This window comes from Macaca mulatta, chromosome 1 (genome assembly GCF_049350105.2).
Source record: "Macaca mulatta isolate MMU2019108-1 chromosome 1, T2T-MMU8v2.0, whole genome shotgun sequence".
NCBI lineage: Eukaryota > Metazoa > Chordata > Mammalia > Primates > Cercopithecidae > Macaca > Macaca mulatta.
This window is the reverse complement of record NC_133406.1, coordinates 27333655-27350722: the sequence shown is the minus strand read 5'-3', so window position 1 is coordinate 27350722 and position 17068 is coordinate 27333655. Positions and strand designations below refer to the sequence as shown.

The 17068-nt window shown below is 36.2% G+C and overlaps 2 protein-coding genes across 9 annotated transcripts in view; one reads left to right on the top strand and one right to left on the bottom strand.

Moving 5' to 3' along the window:
- Positions 1 to 17068, bottom strand: part of FIRRM (FIGNL1 interacting regulator of recombination and mitosis) — a 57808-nt gene that overhangs the window by 12440 nt on the left and 28300 nt on the right. For all 7 annotated transcript variants that reach the window (XR_013416278.1, XM_077999597.1, XM_015124868.3 and 4 more), the window contains 7 exons: positions 13747 to 13895; positions 13104 to 13233; positions 10996 to 11182; positions 10114 to 10196; positions 9706 to 9757; positions 7961 to 8050; positions 3370 to 3555 (listed from right to left, as the gene is read on the bottom strand). Coding sequence is in view for 6 of the 7 variants with exons in the window: in XM_077999597.1 (XP_077855723.1) it covers positions 3370 to 3555; positions 7961 to 8050; positions 9706 to 9757; positions 10114 to 10196; positions 10996 to 11182; positions 13104 to 13233; positions 13747 to 13895 (877 nt within the window). In the remaining variant the exon portion in view is untranslated. The remainder of the gene's footprint in view (positions 1 to 3369; positions 3556 to 7960; positions 8051 to 9705; positions 9758 to 10113; positions 10197 to 10995; positions 11183 to 13103; positions 13234 to 13746; positions 13896 to 17068) is intronic.
- The window catches only part of SCYL3 (SCY1 like pseudokinase 3), a 79078-nt gene that overhangs the window by 55480 nt on the left and 6530 nt on the right, over positions 1 to 17068 (top strand). For both annotated transcript variants that reach the window (XR_013416295.1, XR_001441553.3), the window contains one exon: positions 16668 to 16743. The gene's annotated coding sequence lies outside the window, so the exon portion shown is untranslated. The remainder of the gene's footprint in view (positions 1 to 16667; positions 16744 to 17068) is intronic.

Here is a 17068-nt window from a genome sequence, read left to right as displayed (position 1 = left end):
CAACAACAACAACAAAACACAATCCTGTTTACAGTAGACACATGCACACCCCTAGGAATACATTTAACCAAGGAGGTGAAAGATCTCTTCAAGGAAACGATAAAATTGCTAAAAGAAATCATAGATGACACAAACAAATGGAAAAACAGTCCATGCTCATGGATTGGAAGAGTCAATATCATTAAAATGGCCATACTACCCAAAGCAATCTACAGATTCAATGCTTTTCCTACCAAACTACTGACACCATTTTTCACAGAATTAGAAGAAACTATTCTAAAATTCATATGGAATCAAAAAAGAGCCTGAATAGCCAAAGTAATGATAAGTAAAATGAAGAAGGCCAGAGGCGTCATATTACTTGACTTGAAACTGTACGACTACAGTAACCAAAACAGCATGATACTGGTATAAAAACAGAAATAGATCAATGAACACGATAGAGAACCTGCATATAAAGCCCCATACCTACAACCACGTGATCACTGAAAAAGTCAACAAAAACAAGTAATGGGGAAAGGACTCCTATTCAATAAATGGTGCTGGGCCATGCAGAAGAATGAAACTGGATAGCTACCTTTCAGCATATACAAAAATTAACTCAAGATGGATTAAAGATTTAAATGTAAGACCTCAAACTATAAGAATCCTAGAAAAAAACCTAGGAAACACCATTCTAGACCTCAGCCTTGAGAAAGACACCGGTAGCAATTGCAATAAAAGCAAAAATTGACAAGCAGGACCTAATTAAAGAGCTTCTGCAGAGCAAAAGAAACTATCAACAAAGTAAACAGACAACCAATAAAATGGGAGAAAATACTCGCAAACTATGCATGTGGCAAAGGTCTACTATCCAGAATCTATAAGGAACTTAAAACAACTGAACAAGTAAAAAACGACCCCATTAGAAAATGGGCAAAAGACATGAACCAGACGTTTCTCAAAATAAGACACATAAGAGGCCAACGAACATATAAAGAAACTATCAGGGAAATGCAAATCAAAATCACAATGAGATACTATCTCACACCAGTCACAATGGCCGTTTAAAAAGTCAAACAACAGACATTGGTGAGGCTACAGAGAAAGTAAATGCTTATATACTGTGGGTAGGAATGTATATTATTTCAGCCACTGTGGAAAGCAGTTTGGCAATTTCTCAAAGCACTCAGAACTACCATTCTACCCCGCAATCTCATTACTGGGTACATATCCAAAAGAAAACAAACTGTTCTACCAAAAAGACACATGTACTCACTTGTTCATTGCAGCACTACTCACAACAGCAGACACTGAATCAACCTAGATGTCCATCAACAGATTAAAGAAAATGTGGTACATATATACCATGGAATAGTATACAGTCATAAAGAATGAAATCATGTCCTTTGCAGCAACATAGAGCAGCTAGACACCATTATCCTAAGCAAATTAATACAGGAATGGAAAACCAAATACCACTGTTCTCACTTATAAGTAAGAGCTAAACACTGGGCACTCATGGACATAAAGATGGCAACAATAAACACTGGGACTACTAGTAGGGGGAGGGAGGAGAGAGGATAAGGATTGATAAACTGTTGGGTACTATGCTGAGTACCTGGGTGATGAAATCATTGATACCCCAAACCTCAGCATCATGCAATAAAACCAGGTAACAAACCTGCACAAGTATCCCCTAAATCTAAAATAAAAGTTGAGTCTGGGTATGGTGGCTCACTCCTGTAATCCCAGCACTTTGGGAGACTGAGGCGGACAGATCACCTGAGGTTAGGAGTTCGAGACCAGCCTAATCAACATGGCTAAACCCTGTCTCCACTAAAAACACAAAAATTAGCCAGGCATGGTGGTGGGTGCCTGTAATCCCAGCTACTTGGGAGGCTGAGGCAGGATAATCGCTTAAGCCCAGGAGGCAGAGGTTGCGGTGAGCCGAGATCATGCCACTGCACTCCAGCCTGGGCAACAGAGCAAGACTCCATCCCAAAAAATAAAATAAAAAATAAAAGTTGAAAAAAAATTTAAAAAGACATATGTTAAACAACCTGCTGGACTAAAAAGCTGTGGTCATACTTCAAAAGTTTACTTATAGTGCTTTTACTTTACCTAATATAAAACAAAACATCTTTTGTCCTTACTATAGAAATTGGTACACATTAAATGCAAAACTCAGACACATTTAACCTATTAACAAGGTATTTAACAGGTTTTCTAAAATAAAGTCACATAAAAACATTTCCTTTGGATAAGCCTGGGCACTGTGGCTCACACCTGTAATCCCGGCACTTTGGGAGGCCAAGGCGGGTGGATCACCTGACGTCAGGAGTTCGTAACCAACCTGGCCAACATGGCGAAACTCCGTCTCTACTAAAAATACAAAAAATTAGCTGGGCATGGTGGTGGGAGCCAATCCCTGCTACTCAGGAGGCTGAGGCAGGAGAATTGCTTAAATCTGGGAGGCGGAGATTGCAGTGAGCCAAGATTACGCCATTGCACCTCAGCCTGGGCCATGAGAACAAAACCTCATCCCCTCACAAAAAATTATAATAATTATGATCAAGTGTCATTACATGTAACAGTATCAGAACATTTGTACTCAGCATGGAGACATATGCCCTCAGAAGACCCTGAACTCCTAAGTTAGAATTGCAAATAGACCTCTGTCCCTTTGAATGCCCTATCCTTATCCTTGCTTTTCTCTACTTAATGTAAATTGGCATTTCTTATTTTACTGTCCACTGCTAAGCTCAAATGTGAGTCTATGAGAGTAGAAATTTTTGGTTCCCGATGTACCCCCAATGCCTAGAACAAAGTGGCACATAAAAGTATTCCAAATACATTTCTTGAATGAATGAGCGTATGAACACTAAACTGGAAAATTCAATTACATGTACTATATCCAGTCAACTTTTTAAAAGCTCGCATTTCCTACTTCTTCTAGTGGATGAGTGTCTTTTTATTATTCCATTATTTTATGAGGGAACATTCTATGTAAAAGGTACATAAAGGTTCAGAGTAAGTTCGCATAAAATGGGGGTTGTATTTTGTCAAATGGAAGAATTACATCTGCCTAATCCAGAGATGCATCAGCAAAAATACACAAGTCAAGTGTTCCATAGTGTGTTTGATCATGTCTCAACATGTCTTAAGCAACATAGGAAACAACCCCCCAATATAATACATCAATTAAAATAACAGTACGTTTCTCACAGATTCTTTTACGATGTAGAAATCTGAAAATCTTACTAGGTTCTAACAGAAACAGAGCACAGAGCCTGTGTGCTTGTTATTAACAACCTATCCCCATTACCTAAAACAATGCTCAATAAATAGCTGCTGAATGAATAAAATTAATCAAAATTATTATCTTACCAGAGATTCTAGTTCTCCCAAAGTATGACTGCTGCTCAGCCATTTCCTGCATTCTGCTGTGCCTACCGTGGAGACCTCATGGACAGTTTGTTTCCTAAGCTCAGCAGGTAACGCCTGGAAGGAAATATGCTGCCACACAGGCAGATTTTCTGCTTCTTTTGGGGAAAATTTATGGATAAACTCCAGCTGAAATAAATTGTTAAAGAAGAGTAATATGAGACAAGTCAGAGGAATGGATACACAAAAGCTAAGTATTTGTTTCCACATTTAATATTTCAAGAAAGCTTTTTAATAGTACCGTAATATCTATGTTCCAGACCAAGGTAACATAAATGAACATACCTTATTATTATTGTTGTTGACACTGCACTGGTTTCCAAAACAAAAACACAGCTTAAGTGGAGCACGATATAAATGCACTAAGCCATTAAATAATGTATTTCATTATTAGTTATGTCAGATATCTTATCATGCTCCTACTTACCAATAAGTCTTATTTTTCTGTATACTCCTCACCTTGTAGTTAAGTCAAAAGTAACATTCCACATATACAAACTGGATTTAGTCAACCTTCATAGCTTACTATTATCTCACTTGATTCATAGCAGAGAACTTAAAGAAGCAAAGATTCAGCTTTAAACTGAGTTAGCTGGTTCTGCCCTACTTTAGACAACATACTAAATCAGTTTCACAAAGGTAAGCCACAAATCAAAAAGAATGTGGTTGGCAAATCCATTCCACCACTAAAATAACAATTCAAAGTGCTTACTAGGTTAACAGAAAAGTACTGTTTTGTTAAAATGCAGATGTTACAGACTAGATAAAAATGGAAAACAAGAGTTCTAAGAAACAGTTTAAATGCTGAATCAGTTTTTGGTGGAAAAATGGTAAAACCAATAGTGCATTTAATGATTAAAATAAGTATAATCCAACTAGGAAGTATATTAGTATATTTTCTAAGAAGTAGAATAATTCAATTTAAAATATTCAAAATCTACTTGATGAAAACTTTTCCTACACCAAAAACTAAAAACTCACCAAAAAAAATTAAATCTGACAGAGAAACTTTTCCGTCATATACTATATTTGTATTTCAATTTTACTTCTTTTGTGGAAAATATTTACCTGTCAATACAAGCTAGAAATTATGTGGCTATCTGCTGTGACAGAGGCTACAGCCAGAAAAACAGATCCCTTGATGAGCGAGTGTCTATTATAAAAAGCAGCTTTATTCATAAAAGCAAACTACATCAGGAAAGCCAAGAGAACTGTGCCAACTGGCAAATATCAGTTCAAGTATCACCTTTCTTTATAATAAAGTCCAGTGAGTGAGTGAACTACTTCCCTTTCCAAAATAGAAACTAAAAATATAATGTCCTGGACAACATAAAAGGGTAGGTATTGCCAAAATTTGTTACAGAAAGAGTTCAAGATTCTATTCTGAGGTTGAAAACCCTGGTTTCAACACAATTCTAAAGACTTAAAACTGCTATGACAAAATAGTTCATAAAAGACTAAAGTATAAGGGAATAATACACAGAGAATTATGATTTCCCTTCTTAAAACTGGAAAGAAAAAATACACTTGTGGGTTTAAAATGTAAATGCAGTAATTTTTACTTTACATTAAAAAGATAGTACAAACTATCAGTGTGCTTAGATAAGGCATATTAAATACTTTTCCCTCAAGTAGGTAACCTTCTTGTATTTTTGCTTTTCTTGATAAAATGGAATACTATTAATGTTACATACTAAAAGAAATAATGTGATATTCAATAATTACCCCTCATATTAAAACAGTAAATGCATTCTAACATCTATTTCTATCGGCATCTTCTTCCAAATGAGCATCATAGACACTTTTGTTTTTTAAAGTATATTATCACCATACTGGGATTAACTATTTTCATTTATGTTAAGGCTATATCACTAGTAAAAAAAATTGGGGTTCTTATTTTACTACTTAAAAAGACAACATCTTGTATGCAAATAGCTGAATAATTATTTCAAGTTTCATTGCTTGCTTCTCCTTTTTTCTCTAATATGCTTTCTTGCCTTTGCTTCTCTAGTCCCACCACCTTCCACATTCATCCTGTAACACATACCTCAAATGCCATCAACTCCAACTCCTATGTCTACCTGTTCCCATGCTGCACCTCTTCAGAAATGACTGTCTCAGCTACGAACACCCAACAACATTTGATTTGTGCCTCAGTTTTGGCATTCATCACAAACCACTCTTTAATATGAGTATCTTTATAAATTTATAGTTTATACTAGATTTTATGTTCCTTGAGATATCATGAGATAATGCAGTGGTTTCCAAGCTGTAAAGAGAGTCCTGCTATGTTGTCCAGGCTGGACTTGAACTTTGGGCTAAATAAAACGATCCTCCGATCCTCCTGCCTCAGCATCCCAGATCAGCTGTTAGGTGTGAATTTGTGGCAGTTATTTAATTTCCTCGAGCTACTGTTTCTTCATCTGTCAAATGGACACAATATTATCTATCCCACAAGGCTGCTGTAAGGATTAAATGAATTAAGTGCCTGGACTGGTACAGTCTCAAAAATATTATTTCCCGTCCTCCTTCCTTTAAGAGAAAGGATAATATCTTAAGGGGTTTAAAAAAAAAAAAAAAAAAGGCCAAACAGGAGAGGAGACCTAACATTTGTTAAATGGTCTTTTCATGCCATATGTATATTCTCTATCTTATCAAGTTTCTTAACTGCCATATGAGTATTAGTATCTATCTCAATTTTATAATTAACTCTCCTAAAGACTCTCAGAATAGGTATTCAGATTCAGGTTTCTTAAGTTTTATCACAATAACTTGTACATAAAGAAAATCTGCATTCGATAACCGAAGATACAAATTAAAAGTAACCGTTCATTTACCTATAATTTATATATCTGATAGCCTGATTTGGAAAAATTTAGAAAACTGAGAGTAAGAGATCTCCAGGCATAGACTATAATTTATCTAATTTAGAACACTGCTTCTAGACCTCATAGCTAATTCATTCTGAGTTATATTATTTTAAAAGTTAAAATTTTCACAACCACTTTGGGAAAATAATTTTATTCCTGTTGTATAAATAAGAAAATTAAGGTTAAAAGGAAAGTGACGGCTGAGCTCAATGGCTCACACCTCTAATCCCAGCACTTTAGGATGCCAAGGCAGGGGGATCGTTTGAGTTCAAGTTTGAGACCAGCCTGGGCAACATAACCAGACCCTGTGTCTAAAAAAAAAGGAAAGTGATTTTCTTAAAGTATTATGACATGTGACCCTTTCCCTCCCAGTCCCACTTCTTCTAAGAGATCTGGAGTAGAAAATTCTTTTGGAAGCAAGCAAGCTTCCCATGCTCTTAGAGGGCTAATGGGTGGGGCTACCTTTAAGAAAAAGAAGGCTAAGAGGTAGTTGGAGTACCTCTGGTTGCTGACCAACCACTCTAGGGCAGGAACAGACTTGGACTTGGGGCAAAAACCCTAGTCAGAAATAACTCCTAGCATTTACTGAGCACCCTCTTAAACCTAGCACTATGCTGTTTTCCATGTATTAGTTCCAAGTCTTTACAAACTTTTTCAAAATAGTTATACATATCTTCTGTTTTGCAGACAAGGAAAATGAAGTTCAGAAAGGATGACTTGCCCAAGGTCACGGTATGCCAGGATTCAAAGCAAGGACCACAGGACCTTAAATTCTAATCCCCTTCACTAATGTAGTGGTTCCCAAGCTTAGATCCAAGTCTGACTCACATAGGAACTTAATGATAGTACCAACAAAACCAATTATTGAGCCTTACTTCATACCCATGCCTCCATACCCACCCATCCACAGATTAGAGTCCAGGAACTTGTATTTTTAAAAAAGCTCATAAAAGAGTTCCGACGTGACCAGTCTGAGGGACTGCACTAAGCCATACAGGTTTATGTAAAGACCATTAAGAACAAAAATAATATTCTAGCTCTTCAAAATAAAAGGGGCAGGGGATACAGAACCATTTCATTTCATGTATCTCAAATATACTTGAAAAATAAGGGGAAAGATCTATTTCAGGAAGATGGAATTAGAATAATTATTATAACTTGAAGCAAGGACATCAAAATCTATACCCAGCTGAAAGCAATAAACAAAGCAATCAACATGTCGAAAATTTATACTTAGATCACACCAATAAATTTAAAATAAATGGAGGCAAGGCCAGGCAGAGTGGCTCACACCTGCAATCTCAGCACTTTGGAAGGCAGAGATGGATCACTTAAGCCCAGGAGTTTGAGACCAGCCTAGGTAACATAGTGAGACCCAGTCTCTACAAATAATTTTTTAAAAAATTAGCCAGGCGTAGTGGTGTGTGCCTGTAGTTCCAGCTACTCAGGAGGCTGAGGTGGGAGGATTGCTTGAGCCGAAGTTGAAGCTGCAGTGAGCTATGGTTGAGCCACTGTACAACCAGCCTGGGTGACAGAGTGAGACCCTGTCTCAAAAAAATAATAAAATAAAATTTTTAAAACGGAAAAAAAAAGGCTATCAAAGGAGTCTGAATCCAACTCTGAGCAGGTTCACAGACAGTGACAAAGATGATATCCTTCCTTGCCTGATGGGGTGGGGCCATGAAGAAAAAGAGACGCTTCAACAGTATTGATAGGTTGATGAGTTGATAACATTCTCCAGGGCATGATTTTATCTGGAAAAAGACATGAGAAAGAGAGAAGAGATTGACTAATTTAGAATCAGAATTTTTATAAGAAGAGAATATGCCAAAATATTAATAGCAGCTCTTTCTAGGGGAAAAGATTGTAGTAATATTGACTTTTAATTTTGGGGCTTTTCTTTTTTATCTTCAATGAATCTAAATTTAGAATGAGATTGAAATTTTGACATTATATTTAAAAATAACACTGTAATTTCTAATTATCATTTTGATAACTTGGTATGTCAGTCCAAAGACAATTCATGGAACTTTTTAAGATCTAACTACAATAATAGAGAGGTAGATAAAACTCTACAAGACAGAAGCTCATTAAAAGACATTATAGGGGCTGAGTGTGGTGGTTCGCAACTGTAATCCCAGCACTTTGGGAGGCCAAGGTGGGAGGACTGCTTGAGCCCAGGAGTTTGAGACTAGCCTGGACAACACAGCAAGAACCCCATATCCACAGAACGTTTTAAAATTGAGCTGGGTATAGTGGTGCATGCCTGTAGTCCCAGCTACTCAGGAGGGTGAGGGAGGAGGACCATTTGCACCCAGAAGTTTGAGGCTGTAGTGAACTATGATTGCACACCACTGCATTCTAGCCTGGGTGACAGAATGAGACCCTGTCTCTAAGAAAAAAACCACCACTAACAAAAAAATGTTATAAACTCAATTTTATCAATTCCTATCATAATATACTATCATTCCATCCTGGAATCAATTTATATCATAATGAACTAGAAGAAATCCATTCCTACACCATAATGCACTGATAAGCTTTTATTTAAAGGAAACCTGAGACATAAAACACGTAACATAAAAATCACTCTTTATCTGCTTTGTGAAAGATATGTTAAGGATTTAGTAAAGTGGGTAAGTGATAATCCAGACCATCTAGCCATGGAGACATAGATGTCAGCTGTTCATATTACACACCTCACTGTCTGATCTACAAAATCCTTTAAAGGTAAACCAAGAAATGTAAGATACAGTAAGACTATTGGAAAGCAAAAGATGTATGGCCCACATAAGATCTTAAAGGCCAGGGACAAAAATACATAACAAATAGGTCATAATCATCTTATATGGAACACATAAAACACTTCAGAATTTAAAAGCAAAAAATGTTAATGTTAAAAAGATGAAATCATTATTAAATCATTTTCTGTGTACCCATTCATAAAACATGACTTCTTTTGCCAAAAGCATCTATCACTGTCAAATTCAAGTTCCTCTCAAATCATCCTGACTTAAAAAAAAAAAATACAACAAAATCAGGGTCAGCTTGTCTAAGGCGTATTAGAGAGACAGAGGAGAGAGACCTCTTGGCCATCAATTATAAATCGCTCTTATTTTCTACTTTGTATTCAATTTTAAATGTAATCTCAACCTAGTCTTTCCTTCCCAGAACAATTACTGAAATTACATAAAATCCTGAGAATATGAGAAAACATCCCCAGTTTCACACTAACAGTTTTTCAGTACATCCTTCTTAAAAGCATCAGCATTAATACAGGACAAAGACTGTCAAAACAATCTTGTTACTATGATATTTCTCCCGCTGATATTCACATTCTTAAAGATTATCATATCCCCAAAGGAACTGCATAGAGAGTGGGTATTTGAGGCCTTGTAATTCTACGCACCAGATGAGCCACTATGGTGACATGGTATGCACAGAGTTCAGCAGTCCCATATCTGCAATATAAAGAGAAGGCAACTGGGTTTATACAATTACTCAGAAACACAAGGAGATGAACTTGCATAAAGCACTAAATATTCTGATGAGGACATTAAAAACTGCCATTACTTCCATGACCAAATAGTATCACAATATACAAAACTCCCTAAACAGTACTCATCTATTGGCTTGAACCAAAGAAAGAAGAGAACTTGTTTCCTAATTTAATGCTGTAATATGAAATCAAAGCATTTTGGGAATTATTATTAAAGGATTATTGAAACATAGTTTTTCTATAAACTTACAATTATAAAATTATTTACTGTCAGTCACTACTAATAACCAATCCAAAGAAAAAGCAAATATGTTGTACCGAGCAAGGAAGCACCATGCATCCATAGCTAACAAAGAGGTGATCATATTAGCACTAAGTACAGCATTCAGCAGAGCAGCATCCTAATCAAAAACAGAAAAATTTATTTAAATACTAAAATTCACAATAATAGTATTATATTTCTCAAAATAAAACAAGAAAGCACTATCAGAATCCAAAGAACAGATCCTCAATGGGAAAGTTCTACTTTCTAGTATCTAAAAGGACACTGCCATTCCCTCACTATTTATTGAGCACCTACTATACATTAAGTACCGTGCTGTGCTATGGAGAGTTCAACATGGTTTTAAATGTGGTAACTCAATCACGAGGATCCACAAAGATTCTCTAAGTAGCCTGAAATATTCAAAACAACATAAATAACATATATGCTTATACTCTTCTTTCTGCTTTTATTCACATACAATATTTAATAGGTGCTAGATATTATGTAATATCTGAAATGCTACTGATCCTTAAATTTCAGATATTACAAGTATCAAATTCCTAGAATTTCTTAACCTCTTTTCGAATCAAATTCTATTTTTTGAAAATCTACATTATATCTGAGATCTAAAAGAGCCCTGGTACTACAAGCTATTAATTTTTCTTTTGAAACTTACTTAAGTACCACATATTTTTTCCTCTTCTCACACTGTCTTTGCATACCTCCCCACCCAAAATGTTTTCTCAAATATTTTAGCCAAATATTAGATCTATACAATATAGGAATCTAGGATTACCATTTTCTAGGACACAACTAAGTTTCATTCAAAACGAATACACGTTAAGTATTCCCACACTTTCTTCTGTATATGAATCACAATTTCAGTGAAGAGAAAGCAAAAGTGTAACCTTAGCTTAGCACAGTAATATGCTTACCAGTTCAGCAAACAGTGAGGGATGAAAGGAAGTAATAAATGTACACAGATGAACACAAACATGCTGATACAATGTGACAGCCACCTCAGCTTTCCCCTTACTCTTTAATCCCTGTAAATGAACAGGTAGAGAGAGTTCACCAGAACACTGCTCAAAACTGTAGAAAATGGCTTTGAGTAGAGATATCCTGCAGAGAAATTGAGAACATTGAACCCAACGTTAATAACATTTACTAATTAGCAAGTATAATAATAATATGTAACATGGAAGGTTGTTTAAGCAAAGAAAAATTTCAAGAGGTATACTCAGCAAGTTTCCAACATGTGTGAATATGCACATAAAAGGAAAATACAGTGTCAAAGAAAATTTTTAATCAGATATTTATGTTAATAGTTATTGTGTAGACCTCATGTGTGTCAAAAAACATTTTTTAATCAGATATGTTAATATTGTGTAGACAATATATATTGCTACTTTATAACAGTAGATAGATATAAAATATATAAGCCTATATTAGATGCTAAAAATATTTTAATATTTTAATTTTGTTCAGTATTGCTTAATGGTCAGCATTATAAACATTGATTGTAATAGAGTAGCTGCAAGTAGAAGCATGTAAAAATGAGCTCTGATAAATAGAACACTAGACTATAGGTATATATATAAGGTATATCCTGGCAAATTTTACCTTTAATCATCTTCCTTGCCAACACCATAGTCCACGCTCTAGTTTCTTTCTTCCCGGACTACTCTGTGCTCTAATTTTTCACCTCTTCCTTTATCCCATTCAGTGTACCATGATGAGGTTAGTCTCCCTAAACCTGGCTCTGAGCTTCTATTCTGCTCAAAAACTGAAGCATAATGTTAGAACTTCTCAACTTTGGAATAAAAGCCTGTCCCATACTGTTGCCATCTTCTACTTTTGCTCCTCATTCTTGTATTCATTTTCAACAAATATTCCTTGTTTCTGTCACACTCCTTATTTATGTCTTCCTTTTACTCGTGCTTTTGTCTTCTTTACGTACTTACAATTTGACAGTTTTGTTGTTTTGTTTGGAGCGGGGTCTTGCTCTGTCACCCAGGCTGGAGTGCACTGGCAAGACCATGGCTCACTGCAGCTTCAACCTCCTGGGCTCAAGTGATTCTCCTACCTTAGCCTCCTAAGTAACTGGGACCAATGGTATGTGCCAGCTGTCCTGGCTAATTTTTAAATTTTTTCTGAGGATGAGGTCTCACTATGTTGCCCAGGCTGGTCTTCCAACTCCTGGGCTCAAGTGATCTTCCTGCCTTGGCCTCCCAAAATGCTGGGATTACAGGCGTGAGCCACTACACCATGCCCATAACTTGACTATTTTTAATTTGTTGTTTAAATCCTCTAAGTTTCTTCAACCATTTTAATCTTAAAATGACTCCTCCTTTTCTGCTACTTATTTTCTGTTTTCCATATAATATCTAATTTAGCTATTTAAGTTTCAAGTTCCTTGAGGAACTCTGACTTTGTATAACTCAGTACTAAGATAAACAGTTGGTAAATGATGCAAAAAATGTCCACAAAAATTCTCCTTTAAGGAGTTTGACAGTACATAAATGTTATGTACACAGAATGGGATAAAGGAAGAGGTAGAAAATTAGAGCACAGAGTAATCCGGGAAGAAAGAAACTAGAGCATGGACTATGGTGTTGGCAAGGAAGATGATTAAAGGTAAAATTTGCCAGGATATACCATATATATATATATACACACACACACACACACACTCCCCCATAGTCTAGTGTTCTATTTACCAGAGCTCATTTTTAAATGCTTCTACTTACAGCTACTCTATTATAATCAATGTTTATAATGCTCACCATTAAGCAATACTAAACAAAATTAAAACATTAAAATATTTTTAGCATCTAATATAGGTTTATATATTTTATATTTATCTACTGTTATATAGTAGCAATATATATGTGTGTGTAGCACACACATATGAGGTCTACACAATAACTATTAACATAAATATCTGATTAAAAAAAAAACAAAACTTAATTTCAAGACCATTCCAAACAACAGAGCATTCTCAACCATTGGTAATGTGACTGGATAAAAACATGTTTGCTACCTGGTTGTAGTTTCTGAGGCCTGGCTGTCTGTGCACCACAGGGTTTGCACTTCCTTAGGCTGAGATGGCAGCTTATCCATGACAACAACAAGAAGAAGACATTGTGGAAACTGTAGTTCACATGGCAGGTCTTACATGTAATAAAAACACATTAATTCAGCAGAAATCTGATTAATACGTAAAGGAATTTTTTTTTTTTTTTTTCCAGACAGAGTCATACTCTGTCACCCAGCCTGGAGTGCAGTGGTGCGATCTCAGCTCACTGCAACCCCCACCTTCTGGGTTCAAGCGATTCTCCTGCCTCAGCCTCCCAAGTAGCTGGGACTATAGGTACACGCCAACACACCCAGCTAATTTTTGTACTTTTAGTAGAAATGGGGTTTCACCATATTGGTCAGGCTGGTCTTGAACTCCTGACCTCAGGTGATCTCCCCGCCTCGGTCTCCCAAAGTGCTGGGATTACAGGCATGATTCACTGTGCCCAGCCAGGTATAATTTTGAAATAAGAAATATGTTTCAAGAAAAGAAACTAAAAGAAACTTAATAAAAATTTCTTAATTGTAAAAAAGAATGGTTAGGGGAAATCACTGTCTCTAACATGTCATAATAGATGATTTACCATTAAATCTGTTTTGAAGCTTACCTAATCTACTATCCAAAACCACCTGCACAAAAGGTTGAAATGTGAGCAGCTGACTGATAAGTGGATCCAGGGTCACTAGGAAAGCACCTGCTATTTCCTCCTGGTGTGCTTTAGAAATCCTGGTAGCATAAAGGCTTGGAGGAAACTTGCTGGAAAAGGAGAGAAAAAAACTTATTAATAGCTATCTTAAAATTTTAGGTACAGTAAGTACTATAAACTGATGTTCTAGTAGTAAAAATATATTAAAAACTAAATTTTTAAAAATAAGTGTGCATTTTATAAAACAAAATCCCAAGTACTGAATTGAAACCAGAATTGGATCAAGATCTCTAAACTAAACATAGCTATAATTCTATAAAATGAGAAGCTGATAATCTTAGAGAAATCTTTGTTGCTTTGAGGCACTGATACCATTTTGACAATGATATCCTTAAAAATACTATAAAAATCTATCGTAAATCAGAAGTGAAAATACATATTGAAAAGATTATTTCTGATAAATTCTAGCTTATTTCTATTAAAAGTTGTTTTTAGGTGGAGCGTGTGGTGGCTCACGCCTGTCAAATCCCAGCACTTTGGGAGGCTGAGGCGTGTGGATTGCCTGAGGTCAGGAGTTCAAGACCAGTCTCGCCAACATGGTGAAACCCCGTCTCTACTAAAAAATACAAAAATTAGCTGGGTGTGGTGGTGCATGCCTGTAATCCCAGCTACTCGGGAGGCTGAGGCACGAGAATCGCTTGAAACTGGAAGGCGGAGATTGCCGTGAGCCAAGACCGCGCCACTGCACTCCAGCCTGGGCGGGAGAGTGAACTCTGTCTCAAAAAAAAAAAACCAACCAACCAACTAAACAAACAAACAAAATGCCGGGCATGGTGACTCACACCTGTAATTCCAGCACTTTGGGAGGCCAAGACCGCACCACTGCACTCCAGCCTAGGCAACAAGAGCGAAACTCCGTCTCAAAAAAGAAAAAAAAAAAAGTTGTTTTTAAATAGGCAGAACGCTGAATTTACTATGAATTAATACTCAGTTTCTCAGAAGTAAGAGCTTTACAAGAAATAAACCATATACTAACACTGAAGAAGAATGGAAAGACTATTTCATGAAAATGTCTCAGTAACTGGGTTTTAAACTAAAGTTCAATCAAAACTTATGTGAACTAAGATATGTATTCTATATTTTTTGCCACATTAATTGTATACTTGACAATACATGAGAAACTCTGTCTAGCAGAGGATAACAGCATTTTAAAGTATGCACTTAAGATAAACACTTGAGGTTTTTGTAGCGTGATGGAAAAAGCACCAATCTGTCAATTAGTTACATGACTTTGGTTCATTCATTTGCCCTTCCTGAGACTCAGTTTTGTCATTTGTGACATTGATTCTGAGTTATCGTGAGGATTAATTATAAGCAAATAAAAGACATATACAAATAAAACATAGTAATGAAATTCCAGACTTGAATTACATCTACTGAGCATCATTGCAAGAATTTATTTTTTCAATCAAATATTTTTAAATTAATTAGATAAATGTTTACTAAGTGCCTATGTATACATGCCATGCACTGTTCCACGAGTGGGTGATACAGTAATAAAGAGAATATACAAAGTCACTGTCTTTATAGAGTTTACAATTCTAATGAAAGGGGACAGTTAACAGACAAGTGTACAAGTAAATACATAATATAGCAGAGGTTAATTCAGTGCTGCAGAGAAAAAAAATAAAACAAGGAAAGAAAGACAAGAAGTTCTATTGATGAAAGTCATCTGAGGGTTGAGCAAAGAAGTCACATCATTTGATTTGTGTTTTTTATCACTCATTTTGGCTACTGTGTGGAGAACAAACTAGCGTGAGGCAAAGACATAAACTTTTTTGCAAAATCCAGGCAAGAAAATAATAGTGAGTCAGATCAGATGGTAGCAGTTCAGGTGATGAGAAGTGCATGTACATGCACGTGCGTGCATGCCTGTGTACACTGAGGGTAACATTGACAGAATATGCTAAAGGGGCAAGGTTTTTTGGCCTGATCAATTTGAAGAACAAAGTTGCCACTTAAACTGAAATAAAGAGGTTACAAAAGGAGCAGATTTTACTGGGTATGAGGATGACATGGGTGGAAATCAAGAGTTCAGTTTGGGACAATTTAGTATAGATGTCCTGATTGGTAGTTAGACATTAAAGAAGATATACATTTAAAGTCTTGAGACTAAATGATAATAGACAGATAACAGGCCTGAGGAGTAAGTGCTGGGACACACTTAACTTAGAAGAGAAACCTCCTAGGGAAGCTGAGAAGGAGCAGATAGTAAGACTGGAACCAAGAGAACTAAGAGTGAGACATGTCCTAGAAACCAAAAGAACAAAGTGTTCATAAAAGAGGATCAAGTGCTACTGACAGGTTACAGAAGGACTATAATTGACTAGTGGATGCAGTAATGTGGTGGTCACTCATGACCTTAACAAGAACTATTTTGATGAAGTGTTGGTGCAGAAAGCCTGACTGGACTAGATTCAAGAAAGAGTTGAGACAGGGGTATAGACAACTCTTTCTAGAAATTTTGCTGTAAAGAAAGGCAGAGAAACGAGAGGGTATTTGTAGGAGGATGTAGAGTCAAGAGATTTTGTTTTGCATTGTTAAGATGGGAAAAATAACAGCATATTTGTATACTCATGAGAGTGACCCAGTATGGAGGAAAGGCTGATGATGCAAGAGGGAAAGGGAATAATTGCTGGTGCAAGGTCACTGAGCCTGTGAGAGAGGATGAAATCCAATGCACAATGGAGAGGCTAGTCTTAGGGGCACAGTTCACTCATGGTAGTGAGGGAATGAATATATGGGTCTAGACACATAGAATAGTAGATGTGTTACAGGAAACATACAGCAGCTCTCTTTTAATTGCTTCCATTTTTCCTCAGTGACACAGGAAGTGAGGTCATTGACAATGAGGAATTGGGAAGATGTTGGAGATACAGGAAGTTCGAGGAAGGAAAGGTATGAAAAAGTTGTCTGGGATGCTAAATGAATTATGAAGCTGCAACAGGACTGATGGATAAATGAACTCACTTTGTGTCAAATTTAGGGCTCTTTGGAGGTAACCATCAATTTTAGAAGTCGCCTAGCCCCCATCTAAATTTTGATACCTTTCTGTAATTCCCTTTCTTTTCTGAGATGGTTTCAGAAAAAAGACCGTCCTGTAAAGTGAATTACAGAAAGGTATCAAAATTTAAATTCAAATGGGGACTGACTTAAACTTCATAGAAACAAAAATAAAGATGAAAAAATGCCAATATTAAAATATAAAGGCATATATAAGGTA